This window comes from Fundulus heteroclitus, chromosome 11 (genome assembly GCF_011125445.2).
Source record: "Fundulus heteroclitus isolate FHET01 chromosome 11, MU-UCD_Fhet_4.1, whole genome shotgun sequence".
Classification (NCBI taxonomy): Eukaryota; Metazoa; Chordata; class Actinopteri; order Cyprinodontiformes; family Fundulidae; genus Fundulus; species Fundulus heteroclitus.
This window is the reverse complement of record NC_046371.1, coordinates 14,617,412-14,630,889: the sequence shown is the minus strand read 5'-3', so window position 1 is coordinate 14,630,889 and position 13,478 is coordinate 14,617,412. Positions and strand designations below refer to the sequence as shown.

At 42.1% G+C, this 13,478-nt stretch overlaps 1 protein-coding gene across 1 annotated transcript in view; it reads right to left on the bottom strand.

The window, feature by feature from the left end:
* The window catches only part of LOC118564529 (cytokine receptor common subunit gamma-like), a 42,383-nt gene extending 30,075 nt beyond the window's left edge, over window positions 1-12,308 (bottom strand). The window contains exons 1-3 of the mRNA XM_036142904.1: window positions 12,189-12,308; window positions 9,204-9,294; window positions 8,353-8,519 (exon numbers count right to left, since the gene is read on the bottom strand). Coding sequence (XP_035998797.1) covers window positions 8,353-8,519; window positions 9,204-9,294; window positions 12,189-12,252 — 322 coding nt within the window. The 5' untranslated portion in view covers window positions 12,253-12,308. The remainder of the gene's footprint in view (window positions 1-8,352; window positions 8,520-9,203; window positions 9,295-12,188) is intronic.
* Window positions 12,309-13,478: the final 1,170 nt, after the last annotated feature.

Below are 13,478 nucleotides of genomic sequence, written 5' to 3'. Positions count from 1 at the left end.
GTGGTGGAGAGGGGAGTGGTATCAAGATACCTTCACTCCCGTCTCCCCTCTCGTTTACCCCAGCCACAAAGATAATGATTTTCTAACGCCCCCCCGTTCATTAAAAATGAATTGCTGGGGAAAGGAGCTATCTAGATATGGACAACTTGTGTCGCCGATTACGATGGTTTCTTTGGGGTGTAAATCTCCTAAACTGAAACATGTTGTGTGTCATAGAAGACAGGTGTACATGATCCTGAAGGAGAGAAAGACTGATCTGAGCCTGTCTTTCTCGTTTAAAATTGATAGATTTAATTATGTGGTTTATATTTCCTCAGAAACAATGAAATGTTTTTGTTGTGGGGCGGAGGGGCACCTGATCCGCTCCTGCCCGGAAGGTGGCGGAGCGCGGCGGGCGGCTCCGGGGGGGATCCGCCGGTGCTGCTGCGGTAGCTCCGGGGGGGGATCCGCCCGTGCTGCTGCGGTGGCTCCGGGGGGGATCCGCCCGGTGCTGCTGCGGTAGCTGCGGGGGGGGGGATCCGCCCGGTGCTGCTGCGGTAGCTCCGGTGGGAGATCCGCCCGGTGCTGCTGCGGTAGCTCCGGGGGGGGATCCGCCCGCGGATGCAGCTCCTGCCCCGGTAACAGTGTGGGGCACCCCAGTGGCTGCCGGGAGGCCGGGTTCTCCTGCTCCGGTGGGGCGCCCGTCGCGGATGATCCTCCCGCGCCCGGTCCCTGTGGTTGCGGGGGACCCGGTTCCGGTAGTATGTGCCGAGGCAAAAAGTGAAGCCATGACAGGCGAGCAGAGTGACATGTTTTCAAGAAATTATGGAGGAGGATATGTCTGATGACGATCTCCTCAAAATGTCTCAGAAAAGAAAACATTTTGAAGCAGGAAAAAAGAACAGCAAAACAAAGAAAATAAGTGTCCGGATGTCCACAGAGTCAGAGAGTGACTTTCCCCTGACTCAGGAGGACTCTCAGTGTAGATATTCTCCTGAGAAAATAAAAAGTTTCCTAGAACAGACTAAAGGCTCCAGGCTGCCTAACGTAGGGGATTTCTTCCCAGACCTTCAGCTGTTTTATCAGGTCAGCCAGGCCTCTCACCAGGAAGAGCAGTGGGGAGGAGGTTTTAACAGATCAGGAAATATACAGACTGAAAAAACTCTTACTGAAGGTAAAAGCTCAAATCGTCAACGATGAAGATGAGTTTTAGATGTTTTCTACCTTTTACTACTGCTCCTCTTACTGTTATTCTTTTTTTATCCATGTGTGACTTCAATATCAGTACCTTAAACCTGAACGGGGCCAGGTCTGATCTTAAAGAGCTGCTCTTTTTAAACTGATGGAGACAAAAAGAATCGATGTCATGTTTGTTCAGGAACTCACAGCACTACAGACAATGAAAGTGACTGGAAAAGGGCTTTTAAAGGGGAGGTGGTTTTAAGTCACAGGTCCAGTCTGAGTGGAGGAGTGGGGATTTTATTTGCTCAGGGTTTTGTACCTTTTTCTATTACTGCTGATGAAGTCGTTCCAGGTTCTTTATTGAAAGTTAAAGCTGTCTTTGAAAATGTGGAACTTGTGTTTTAAATGTCTATTCTCCCACTAATGCGGTGGACAGGGTAGCTTTTTTAAACAATCTAAGCGACTGTGTCAAGAACTGTGAGGATGATGGTTTTATGTTTTTGGGGGGTGATTTTAACTGCACAGAAAATCCAACCCTAGACAGGAACCATCCTGAACCACATCCTCCTTCATCTCACACACTCAGACAGCTGATGGGGAACCATGAGCTGAGTGATGTGTGGAGGGTTTTTAACAGTCAGCAGAGACAGTACACCTGGAGCCACAGCAGGGAGGGGGTTCTATCTCTGGCCAGACTGGACCGCTTTTATTGTTTTAAACACCACTTGAATATTTTTAAGAGGTGTTTTATCAGCCTGTGGGTTGTAGTGACCATTTTTTGGTCTCTTGTCGTGTTTTTATCAAAAACACCCGTTTAAAAGAGCGCTTATTGGCATTTTAACACGGGCCTTTTAAATGACCAGGCTTTTAGAACTGCTTTTAAGCTTTTTGGGAATCCCACAGAGAGAGCAGGCCTGCCTTTACCAACATACAACAGTGGTGGGATTTTGGTAAAACCAGATAAAAACAGCTCTGCCAGCAGTTCACTCGCGGTGTCACTACAAACTTAACTCGGTCCATGAAAGATCTGGAGACGCAGGTGGTGGAGCTGCAGGCTTTAGCAGACTCTACAGCAAATCGAGGGCTATTAGATTCCCTCAAGTCAAAAAAATCGGCATAGCCAACCTGTTGGGCGTCTCAGCACAGGGGGCGCTGGTCAGGTCTAGGTTTATGAATATTACACAGATGGACGCCCCATCGCGCTTCTTCTTTGGGCTGGAGCGGAAAAATGGACAAAGGAAAACCATCCATTCTTTACGAACTGGTAGCGGCTCCGAAGTCTCAGACTCATCTGAGATCAGGAAGTGTGCTGCCGAGTTTTATGGAGACCTGTATAAGAGTGAGTGGACCCATGATCCAGATGTGCACAGCAGCTTCCTCAGCGGTCTCCCTCAGGTCAGTGAGGCTGACAACAGCAAGCTGGCAGCAGAGGTGACGCTGCAGGAGCTCCACACTGCCACCATGAGCCTGCAGAGCGGCAGAGCTCCAGGTATGGACGGCCTTCCTGCTGACTTTTACAAGTCTTTCTGGTCTATAATAGGACCAGATTTACTAGAGGTGATCAGTGAAGGCCTAAAGACCGGCAGACTGCCCCTGAGCTGCAGGAGGGCGGCAATAACCCTGCTGCCTAAAAAGGGAGACCTGCAGGAGCTGAAGAACTGGAGGCCGGTCTCATTGCTGTGCACGGATTATAAGATCCTGTCCAAAGCTGGCCCTTAGACTAAGGGAGGTGATGGCGTCCATCATCCACCCTGACCAGACCTACTGTGTGCCCGGCAGGCTCATCAGTGACAACGTCACTTTAATTCGAGACATTTTGGAGCTCTCCAGTTCATTGGGCATAGAGGTTGGTCTGATTTCAATAGACCAAGAAAAGGCTTTTGACCGGGTTGAACACCAGTACTTGTGGCAGACTCTCGCTGCTTTTGGGTTCAACCATGGTTTCATAGCCATGGTCCGAGCTCTCTATAGTGACATTGCGAGTGTTCTGAAAATTAACGGTGGGCTGAGTGCACCATTTGGGATCCAGAGAGGGGTAAGGCAGGGCTGCTCTCTCTCTGGGATGCTATATTCGGTAGCCATCGAGCCTCTGCTCCACAAACTTAGAGCTACACTTACAGGTGTGGTTTTCCCCCAGTGTCCCGTGTCTTTTAAAACTGTCTGTGTACGCTGATGATCTCGTTGTTTTAGTTAATTCACAACGAGATATTGACATTTTAGCTGACACTGTGAAGGATTTTGGTTTTATCTCATCTGCCAGAGTGAACGGGGTAAAAGCGAGGCTCTGATGGCGGGAGGGGAGCTGGGGGCTGGCTCAGGCTGCCCGGTGGCCTACAGTGGAAAAAAGGAGGTTTCAAATATCTTGGAGTCTTTCTGGGGATGAGAACTACACAAATAAAAACTGGGACACTTGTCCTGGAGCAGGTCAAAGGTCGGCTGGGGAAGTGGAGGTGGCTACTCCAAAAATGTCCTACAGAGGCCGAACCTTAATAGCCAATAACCTGGTCTCATCCTCCTTGTGGCACCGGCTGGCTTGTGTTGATCCTCCAGTTACTCTCCTGTCAAAAGTTCAGTCAGTTTTAGTTGATTTCATTTGGGACAAGTTGCACTGGGTCCCACAGGGTGTCCTGTTTTTACCTAAAGAGGAGGGGGGGCAGGGCCTGGTCCATCTGGCCAGCAGGGGCGCAGCTTTCCGCCTCCAGTTTATCCAGAGACTACTGACCGGACCAAAGGATACTCTGTGGAGACCCTTGTCCCGCTGCATTCTGCAGGGTTTTAAAGGCCTGGGTCAGGATTTTAATTTGTTTTTAATGAACGTACCGAACATGAGCACATCTACTCTGCCTGCTTTTTATAAAAGTGTTTTTAGAGTGTGGAACCTGCTGAGGAAAGAGAGGAGGGGGGCAGGTGGACTCCCTGTACTGGATCCTCCAGGAGCCGGTCCTTTGGGGGACCCGTCTGGACCTTCCCAGTTGGGCAGGTCAGAGTCTGTCTACAAGACTGCAGACTGCGGGGATTGTTACTCTGGGGCAGGTGGTGGCGCTGACTGGACCCCGATGGACGATCCCTCTGGACTCGCTGCCCGGCTGGGACTGACGTCAGTGAGGGTCACACAGAAACTCACAGAACACTGGAAACAGAGACTCACAGGACACGAACGCCTGCTTCTAAACTCCGCTTCCAATCAAACAGTGACTGATGACCATCCTTTTTCCTGCCATTTCCCTGGCACCGGATTTTAAAGACTGCTCTGGGATTTTAATGGAATATACACACCTCGCACCACTGGATGGTACCACAGGAAAAACATTTTACCGAATATTGGTGAAAGCAATTAACCAGAAAAAACTAGACAAGAGACCTGACACGCCATGGAGGAGATATCTGCAGCTGGCTCCTGCAGTCAGACCTGAGTGGAGGTCCTTCTACAAACCTCCACTCTCTAAAAGACATGCAGACATCCATTGAGAGTCCTCCATGGGGTTATTGCAGTGAACTCTTTTGTGTCCACTATAAACCCAGCAGTAGAAGGCAAGTGTCCCTACTGCGACAAAAGAGAACCGTGTTTCACTGTTTTTATGAGTGTCTTCGTCTTTTACCCTTGTTTCTGTTTTTACAATCTGTTTTCACCAAATGTGGAGAGGTTTTTACCAAGCAGTTATTTATTCTAGGTTTTAAATACACCCGCCAGCACAAGAACAAGTGCCAGCTTTTAAACTTTGTTTTAGGGCAGGCCAAGATGGCGGTGTATTTTAGCCGGAGGAGGAAGGTGGAGGATGGTTTTACTGTTGAACCTGTCACTGTGTGTACAAATATGATGAAGTCCAGACTCCTTATTGATTTTAATTATTACAAAGCAGCAGGAGATCTGGACTCATTCCAGCAGGTTTGGTGTTTTAATCAGGTGTTATGTTGGGTGGAAAACCACACACTGCAGTTTGGAGATGTGCTCATGTGAATTAAGTATTTATTTATTCATTTATTTATTTACTCTGAGGAGTAAGGATGTATAAATATGTCATGATCAAATGATTGTTTGGAAATGAACGGAAAATAAAGTTGTTTTAAAAATCAAAAAAAAAAAAAAAAAATCTCTCTCTCTCTCTCTCTCCTCTCTCTCTCTCTCTCTCTCTCCATCATCTCCTCTCTCTCTCTCCTCTCTCCTCTCCCTCTCCCTCATCTATATATATATATATATATATATATATATATATATATGTGCGTGTGTGTGTGTTTTCAACAGTAATCTGTGCAGTCACTATCAGCAGCTTTGAGTTAAACTGCAATACTCAGGAATTAAACCTACATTAATGGTGTATAATAATAATCATCTTTATTGTCATTGCAACATACATTCCAACTAAATTTGTTCTCTGCATTTAACCCATCCCCTTGGGAACAGTGGGCTGCCACTGTGCGGCGCCAGCCGGGGTTAAGGATCTTGCTCAGAGACCCAGAGTGGCAGTCTGTGGAAGTTGAACCCAGACCCCTGGGACACAAGTGCAATGCGCTAACCACTAGGCCGCCACTCCCCCTCCTGAATGTCCTGAACATCAAATGCACACTTTTTAATTTAATTGGCAAAATAAAATTGGCTGCAGTTAAAGGTTGGATCTGTGCTTAGCTTTGAAACAACTTAACTTTAACTAGTAGACTGTAGTTTTACGTATAGAGGATGTCCTGTCTCTGGCAAGCTAAGATGCACCTCAAAATGATGATGAACACACTTTATTAGAAGATCGAGCAGTAGCTTTTGCAATGAATAAATACATTTTTTGGTTTGTCTCTTCTTAGACTGACATATCCGGACCTTGAATCAGACCGTTGCTTCTAGCCAGAAGTTGTTATTTCATGTCTTCTAAGTGTCTTACCCTGAAAATCCTACACAAGTAGATTGAAAAAGTAGATGTCTGTTTCTGACCTTTGATGGCACAATGTGACACAAGTACAAGTACGACTCTCTGATTCTGGCAGAAAGCCAGAGAGTGATGGACTGGCAGACAAAGAAACAATTAGGAGATGGCCCAATCCCTCAAGCCTGACCAACTTCATTATCATTTGGTTGCAAAATGATACTGTAGTTTGTCATACTTTCTGACTATATTCTATGTCTGATTTTGGACGAAAGTCAATCCGGCATTAAACCTTTGTGCTTAATTTCTAGAGAGAAAGAGACATTGAAATCTACTTTTAGTACTTAGCTTATAATACTCTAAATATTCTGAGTTCTCTGCAAATTTGCTCTTTAAACGGTTGCTTTTCTTATGCTTTGTTTATTAGTGTCAGTATTGAATCTTAAGACTGTTATGCTTATTGTCTTCCAGGATTACTCTGCAGCTCCGTCCAATTCCCTGCCATCTCTGACCAGCGGATAAAGAATAGCTTTCCCACAGCATGATGCTGCCCTCACCTGGTTTCACCATGTGGGGTGGTGTATTTAAATTGCAAGAACACTAACTCTACATAGCAATTACGTGGCTACCGAAGGGAAGTGGTTATTCACGATTTTATTTTAGGCTGCCATAATTAAAAAAAGGACTAAATGCAAACTTGTGCAAATGTTTAACAACATTTCTGACTACTTCTAAAAAAAGATTTACTCTTTTGGCTGATTCTTGTTTGCAAAGTCAGACTATGAATTCAGTTGTATTATTATTTTTTATTCTTTAATATGTACTAGATACAAACCTGCTGGAAAAGGTGTAGTTGACATCTGGAGTCCCCCTGCAGGTCCAGACACAGCGAACATGTTCCAGGTGAATCACCAGACACTCCACATCTGTCAATAAACCACAGATTGAACAGGTTCATGATGAATTTAGAGGCAAATATGGATAGTTACAAATATAAGCCAGAGGTAAACCCATTTCTGGGTTATCGTTTGGATCTCAGTCAATTAATATTTTTTTAACTGCAAGAAAACTGTGTTATTTCTTATGAACAGCGAGAAATAAGAGCTAATATGGTATACAGGGAAAATACAGACCATATGGTGGAAACTAAATGAGACACAAATGATTATATTCAGGATTTCTAGCCATGTTCTACATGTTATAAATTCACCATTGATCATGACAAAACAAATGGATGAAATAGTTAAATGACTTCAACAATGTACATATATAGTTTCGCTAAGAAAACACCAATGATTCTTGTTTTAAAACCACCAATAGCACTAGTCAAACCTGAAGACACAACCAGGTGGATCCTTAATGACCAACATCAAACAAGCCTCATGCACGAGATGAGGAATTTAAACAGATAAATGAGCTCTTCATAACCTCCGATGAGTGGACTAAGGCAATTGTAAAAGGAAAAAACTTTATTTTTCTTATGCACTCATTAAATTTGCAATCAAGACTATACATCCTACAATAAAGTCAACATCATGCCATCAGTAAAACTAATTTTTTGACACAGAAACAGATGGAAGTTATAGTTTGGTGTAATATGTCAATTTTTTCACATCAAATGGCTCATGCCTAATTAAATTCACACATCATTGCTTTCAAAGTCCAAGTCAAGAGCAATCTTCAGTCGTTTTTGATTTCATCAGTTTTTCATCAGGGATCTCATCAGTTTCAATCTAAACACATGCTTCAGAATGTGCCTATACTCAGTTCTCATCATGTATCCTCCAGCCTTACATGTGGTGTTATTGGATCCCCAGACTGCAGGCTCGCTCCAGTCGCTCCAAAATTCAGATTCTCCACAGGAAGACTCTATTCTGCTCCTCACCTGCAGCTCATATCTGGCACTGCTGGAGGGCAGGTTTAGGCAGTAATGCTGCGCATTATACACCGATGAAGGCTATGACAGAAAAACAGCTGGTGAGACTGCATGTTAAAACTATATATATATATATATATATATATATATATATATAAAAAAAAAATATCAATCACACACCTCCCATTTGTTGTTGTTCATTCTAACTCGTACTTGACTCTCTACACAATTTGATTTAGTCTGGTTCCAGTAAAACCACAGGTTGAAGTCAGATCCATTCTTTACAGTCACGTTGGTTGGTGGGTTTAATTTCACTGGTAAAAAACACAGACGTTAAGTGACAATTGCACGCATTTATTACATAAAAGGTTTCAATGGAAACAGGAATTTATTTTATACATACAAGTTATTTGGATGAAACTGACCTGTCTCTGTTTGTCAGACAGTTATTATACTACATACCTTTTCCTTTTAGGTCAAGTTCCTTCAGATACATCTGGGTGCCGTGTGTCAGTTTAGTGTAAAATGTGTTGAATCTCTGGGCTGTGGTGTAGGGACGCCTACATCCAATATTTGTTCCTCTCTCAGTCAGGTAGTCAGCACAGCTACTTTCTCTCTCACCAGAGAACCTGTGTACAGATGTGCTGTTACTAAACCAGATTACACATAATAATAAATAGAACCTTTCTGGTAAACTATATACACTATATAGACTTTATAAAAAGATAATCAAGGGTGTGACTATTTGCTACTGGGGTATGTGTTGCAATTAAAATATTGGACCACATACTCTTTAAAACAGGGTATTTCATGTCATAATGTTTATAACTGCATTGCTGTTGCATAACCTAAAATCATAAAACAGCATATTTGAATTTAGAGCCCAGTATGCAAACAATAAACAACAAAATTTCTGGTTGCTTTAAACCAAAATGCCTTTTGCCCACTTACCAAAAAAAAGATTTTCAAAGTTATTGTTTTTATTCTCACAGATTTCTAATGATTGACAGTAATCGTGTCTTTGACATACTAACCTAAAGCTCTAATTTGTCAAAACCACCGTTTTCCAGTTGCCAAAAAGTGACGATGGCGGCAGTGACTTTGAATGCTAATTTTTTTTACCACTAAGTTTTATTTCATGTAAGAGCAGATTTGGGTCGTTTCTGACTTGTTGGCATCTGAAGGCAACTGGTTGCACGAGATTTTATTCTGGGATATCAGATTAAAGTGGATTAAATAAAAATTCACATCACACATTTTTATTTTTATTTTTCCAATTTGAGTGACCTATCCTATCGTCAGCAGATACAAACCTGCTGGAAAAGGTGTAGTTGACATCTGGAGTCCCCTGCAGGTTCCAGACACAGCGAACATGTTCCAGGTGAACCACCAGACACTCCACATCTGTCATAAACCACAGATTTAACAGTTTGGTGAACGTGATGAACATAAACCATAAATATTCTTAGCTATGAAAATAAAACAGAATTAAACACATTATGCATACCCCTCTTATATCTATTGATTCCCAATCGATTTACAATATCTAGTATGTAAAATTGCATTATTCCTCACACACCACCAGAAAGCACACGCTAATATGAAGCAGGGGTAAATACATACAATATAGTTAAAGCTCTCTGAGACAGAGCTGAACACACATGTGAATCAAAATCATTCGGACTGCTTGATGGTGATCATAAAAGCTGGACACGTCAAGTCAACTCAAGTCTCAAGTTGAGCCCAATTCCTGATCTTTAACTTTTGAGTCTTAAGCCATTCATTTGATTTAAGAGGAATTATAGTGTAAAAATGAATAAATAAAAATGAGAAAATAAGCCTAGGTGAATTCACGAGTCATTGGTGTTGTTATGCCATAAGCTGGTTGAATATGCTTATTATTATTATTAATTATAATTTGGTATTATAATTTAAATAATAAATCATTCAACTCAAAATTTCGCTATAACAAATATAGTTCAAATGGTGGTGATGTTAGCTATAAGCTTATAAGTATTTATACCACTAATGCATTAGTTAACTTGCTGTTATGAACTCATTTATGCTGGAATAAATGATCAGGTCGGACTGTTAACCGACCAGGTTTATCCAGCAGGCTGTGAGAACCCCAATGTAACTGCAATTAGAGTTTAAATCCTTATTCCTTATCACCATCCAATGATATTGTCTCTGTATTAATATCAGATGTTAACTCCAAAGGAGGTTAGCTCTGATTTCTGAATAACCATGTAACTGTGAATTGGACTGAACACAAAACAATGTCTATTCCGCAGTCGTGGTTTTATTGAACCAAAAGCAATTCCCTGTTACAGTAATTCTCTGATTCAAACAACTTTGGAATTCTTACTCATTACTAAACTAAAACATGCAAAATATATATGTGGAAATAAAGAACAAAACAAAATAAACAATGGATTAAAATGAGCGGTTAGCAGATCTTAACTTAACTCAAAGTTGTTTAACACCGCCCTCGAAACACCGGCATTTCACGTATCAGCATTGATAGACAGAACAGCTTCGGGAATCTCACTGGACGCTTTGACGTCTTACACAAAGCTAGTTCAGCTAAGCTACCTACAGTTCAGATATACGTCACCCTCCCAAGATGGCTGCTACGATGACGTATGAGGGGAGGTCCTAATGACGTAACCACGCTTACGCTGATAGGATAATGCCTCGCTTCGAGAGGGGGGCAGCTAACTGGGAGTTTAAAGCAAAGCCCGCGACTTGAGCTCGGACAAAGAAATTAAATTGATAAGAAGACGCGAAAAGAGAGAGGGGGGAAAGCAGGGAAAAAGATGAAAAGAAATAAAACGGTAACCCACGGCGGGGTTATTGATGAATCACAAATCAAACAGCAAAATCAATTGTAAAATGCATGCACATACAAAGAAAATGTTCAGCAAAATAATTCCAACTTCGTCGTGGAATAAAAGCATTAACCAACACCTACAAAGTTCTACCGCCTGCCCAGGCACTTCTAAACACCCTGTTGGTGAAACAGAAATAAAAGGGGAAAACCCCGTTACTTTGAGGGCTGGTCCGGAGCGCTCCGAGTGTGCGGCTTTCTGGACGCGTCTTGACGAGCGCAGTTGTCCGCAGGCTGCAGCAGGACGGGGAAAAAGCTCCTTCGTTTCTTCCTCCGGGTTCAGTCAGTCGCTTTGTTGGCCAGACAAAGCGGGGTCCTCTTCGATCACTGGGAGATGCGGCGTCTCTCAGTCTTTTGATCAGAGGGAATTTAAAAGTACTTATTTAAGTCGACCTCCTGTTATAAAGCAGGGAATAACCGTTGCGTCGAAAAATCTCGGTCCAGCGAGCAATCGAACACGTGGCGGGGAATCACCCCAACGGAATCAGCTGTGTCTTCTCGGGTTGGCTAACAGCCAGGGAAGAAGGGAGATTGTCGTGGGTGATCGGCTTTTATAGCCATCACCATAGCAACCTTATCTTGATCGGCGGCCATTTTGCCGTGTTGCGTGATGGGAGTTGGTGGCCATTTTGACCACATTGCATCATGGGTAACGTAGTCCGTTACGTCCCGAATTTGATGCCCGCTTTCTGTCACGTCTGAACTGGCACAACAGTGTGAATGTCCAAGTCAACTCAAAAGTCTTTCATAAATTGATCGAGTTGTGTAAACTTCACTGCCCTCCTCAGCTGCGCACATTAACAAACACAAGGGCAAACACGAATTGAGTCCAAAGTTCTGGGTCCTTTGTATTCAAATATAACGCAATAGTTTTACAAATATTTTTTACCCCTACATCCCTGATCTAACCTTTCTTTGAATTTGACAAACTTTTGTCTGCTTAATTTAGTGAAAAATTAAGCTCAGAATGATTCCAGTCAGGCTTCGGTTAGCTTCCTGGGGGTCCTGCAGTGTGTTTATGTTGCTCTGTTTATTGTTCCCCTTTAGATCCTCGTTTAGCTTTCCGTCAGTAGTTGGGTTTAAAATAAGTTTAGTTGTGCTGTCAGATTCTAATTTAATTTTTTATTTCCTTTTACCCACTTCCTGTCAACATTAGGTTATTAGAGTTGTGTATCCGTTAGATCCGGTTTCTGTTAGGTCGTGTCTTATCATTTTTTCTGTAGTTCCGATATATATGTTAGTTTAGCTTGATTCTTTCCCAAGTCTCGTCCATTTTCTATCCCCTGCAGGTTCGGTTACTTCCTTTGACAGATAAGAAACTTCCAAAGAGATTGGTGGTAGACCTAGTTGTTCTAGGATCAATACCTGGATTAGAATATTGTTTAGGTTGGTATTTAAAAGCTCTTACCAGGAGTTTTGTTGGCTAGTATTTGCCCAACGAGGAAGAGAAATGGAAGCAACTGTTTCAGCATTGTTGAACAGCAACAGAATGACCTCTGGGTTTAGTTTGCTTGAGTCAAATGTATACTGTATGTCGTAATTCTTCCAGTCAGTAAACTCCCTATATTTCTGAGACGCCTCCTCTTTTGGCTGCTGTTAGATACTGACACATGAATATACAAGAACATATTAATAACTAATACAATTAACAAAGTAGAATCTTAACAAAATATCGTTTAGAAACAAAGAACTTGGCGTTATGTCTTTTCGACTTTTAAATGAACTATCATTATTTTTGGGGGGGATAAACAACTTTTTTTTTTAATTGCTTGGTCAGCACATCTGATTCCAAAGAATGAATTACTTCATCAGCTATACGTGAAATTCTGCAGCAGCCTGTTGAAGACAATTTGAGAAAGAGGAAGCAAGGACAGGATGTCTCCAAAAATAATGGGCAAAGAAACTCTGGCCTCTGCATGTCCCAGCCGTCACTTTTCTTCCAAATGAAAGACAAAGATGTTGAGTACATCGATCTATTGTGATTGTGTATCCTTTCTATTTTACATCTATTAAACATCAAAATAAACAAACCGAATAGTCATACAGGGAATATGTATTAAACACAAAGAAGACGAGGTGTTAAAAGGCACAGAAAGCCATGAAAACAGTTAAAATATTTCCTTCTAGAAAACAATCATATTCCAGATCAGCGCCAGACAGTTAATACATTCTGGTTTTGTCCTCACTGATGGCCTATAGAAAGGTTTCCCTTTACCAAAGTTTTACACAAGCAGAAAGTAAAGATTAGGAAAAAAAAAAATCATCTCAGGATCTTTGCAAAAGATTATTGGTGCAAAACCATTTGAAAGTGATTGTTACATATTGTCAAATGGACTGAGGTCTGTACTTTGACTATACCACTCTAACACATGAATATGCCTTGACCTACTCAATGCCATTGTAGCTGTTGCCATACCTTTAGGGGTATTTTTCTGCTGAAATACTTATAGAGACTGTGTGGTGGGGCATTTGTTATTGTCTTCTTGCAAAACGAAGAAGAAATATTATGAAACACCAAACATTGCTCTTGACATTAGGAACCTTTATTGTATAAGAAAAGAAAAGAAAGATAGAAAGACAACAGCAGACATAACAAATCTGGGTCACCAACAATCATTCCAGATTAAGGATATGACCACTGAAAGTAGACATTAGTTTCAAAAGATTTAACAAGGTCATATGAGTAACATAACATAAA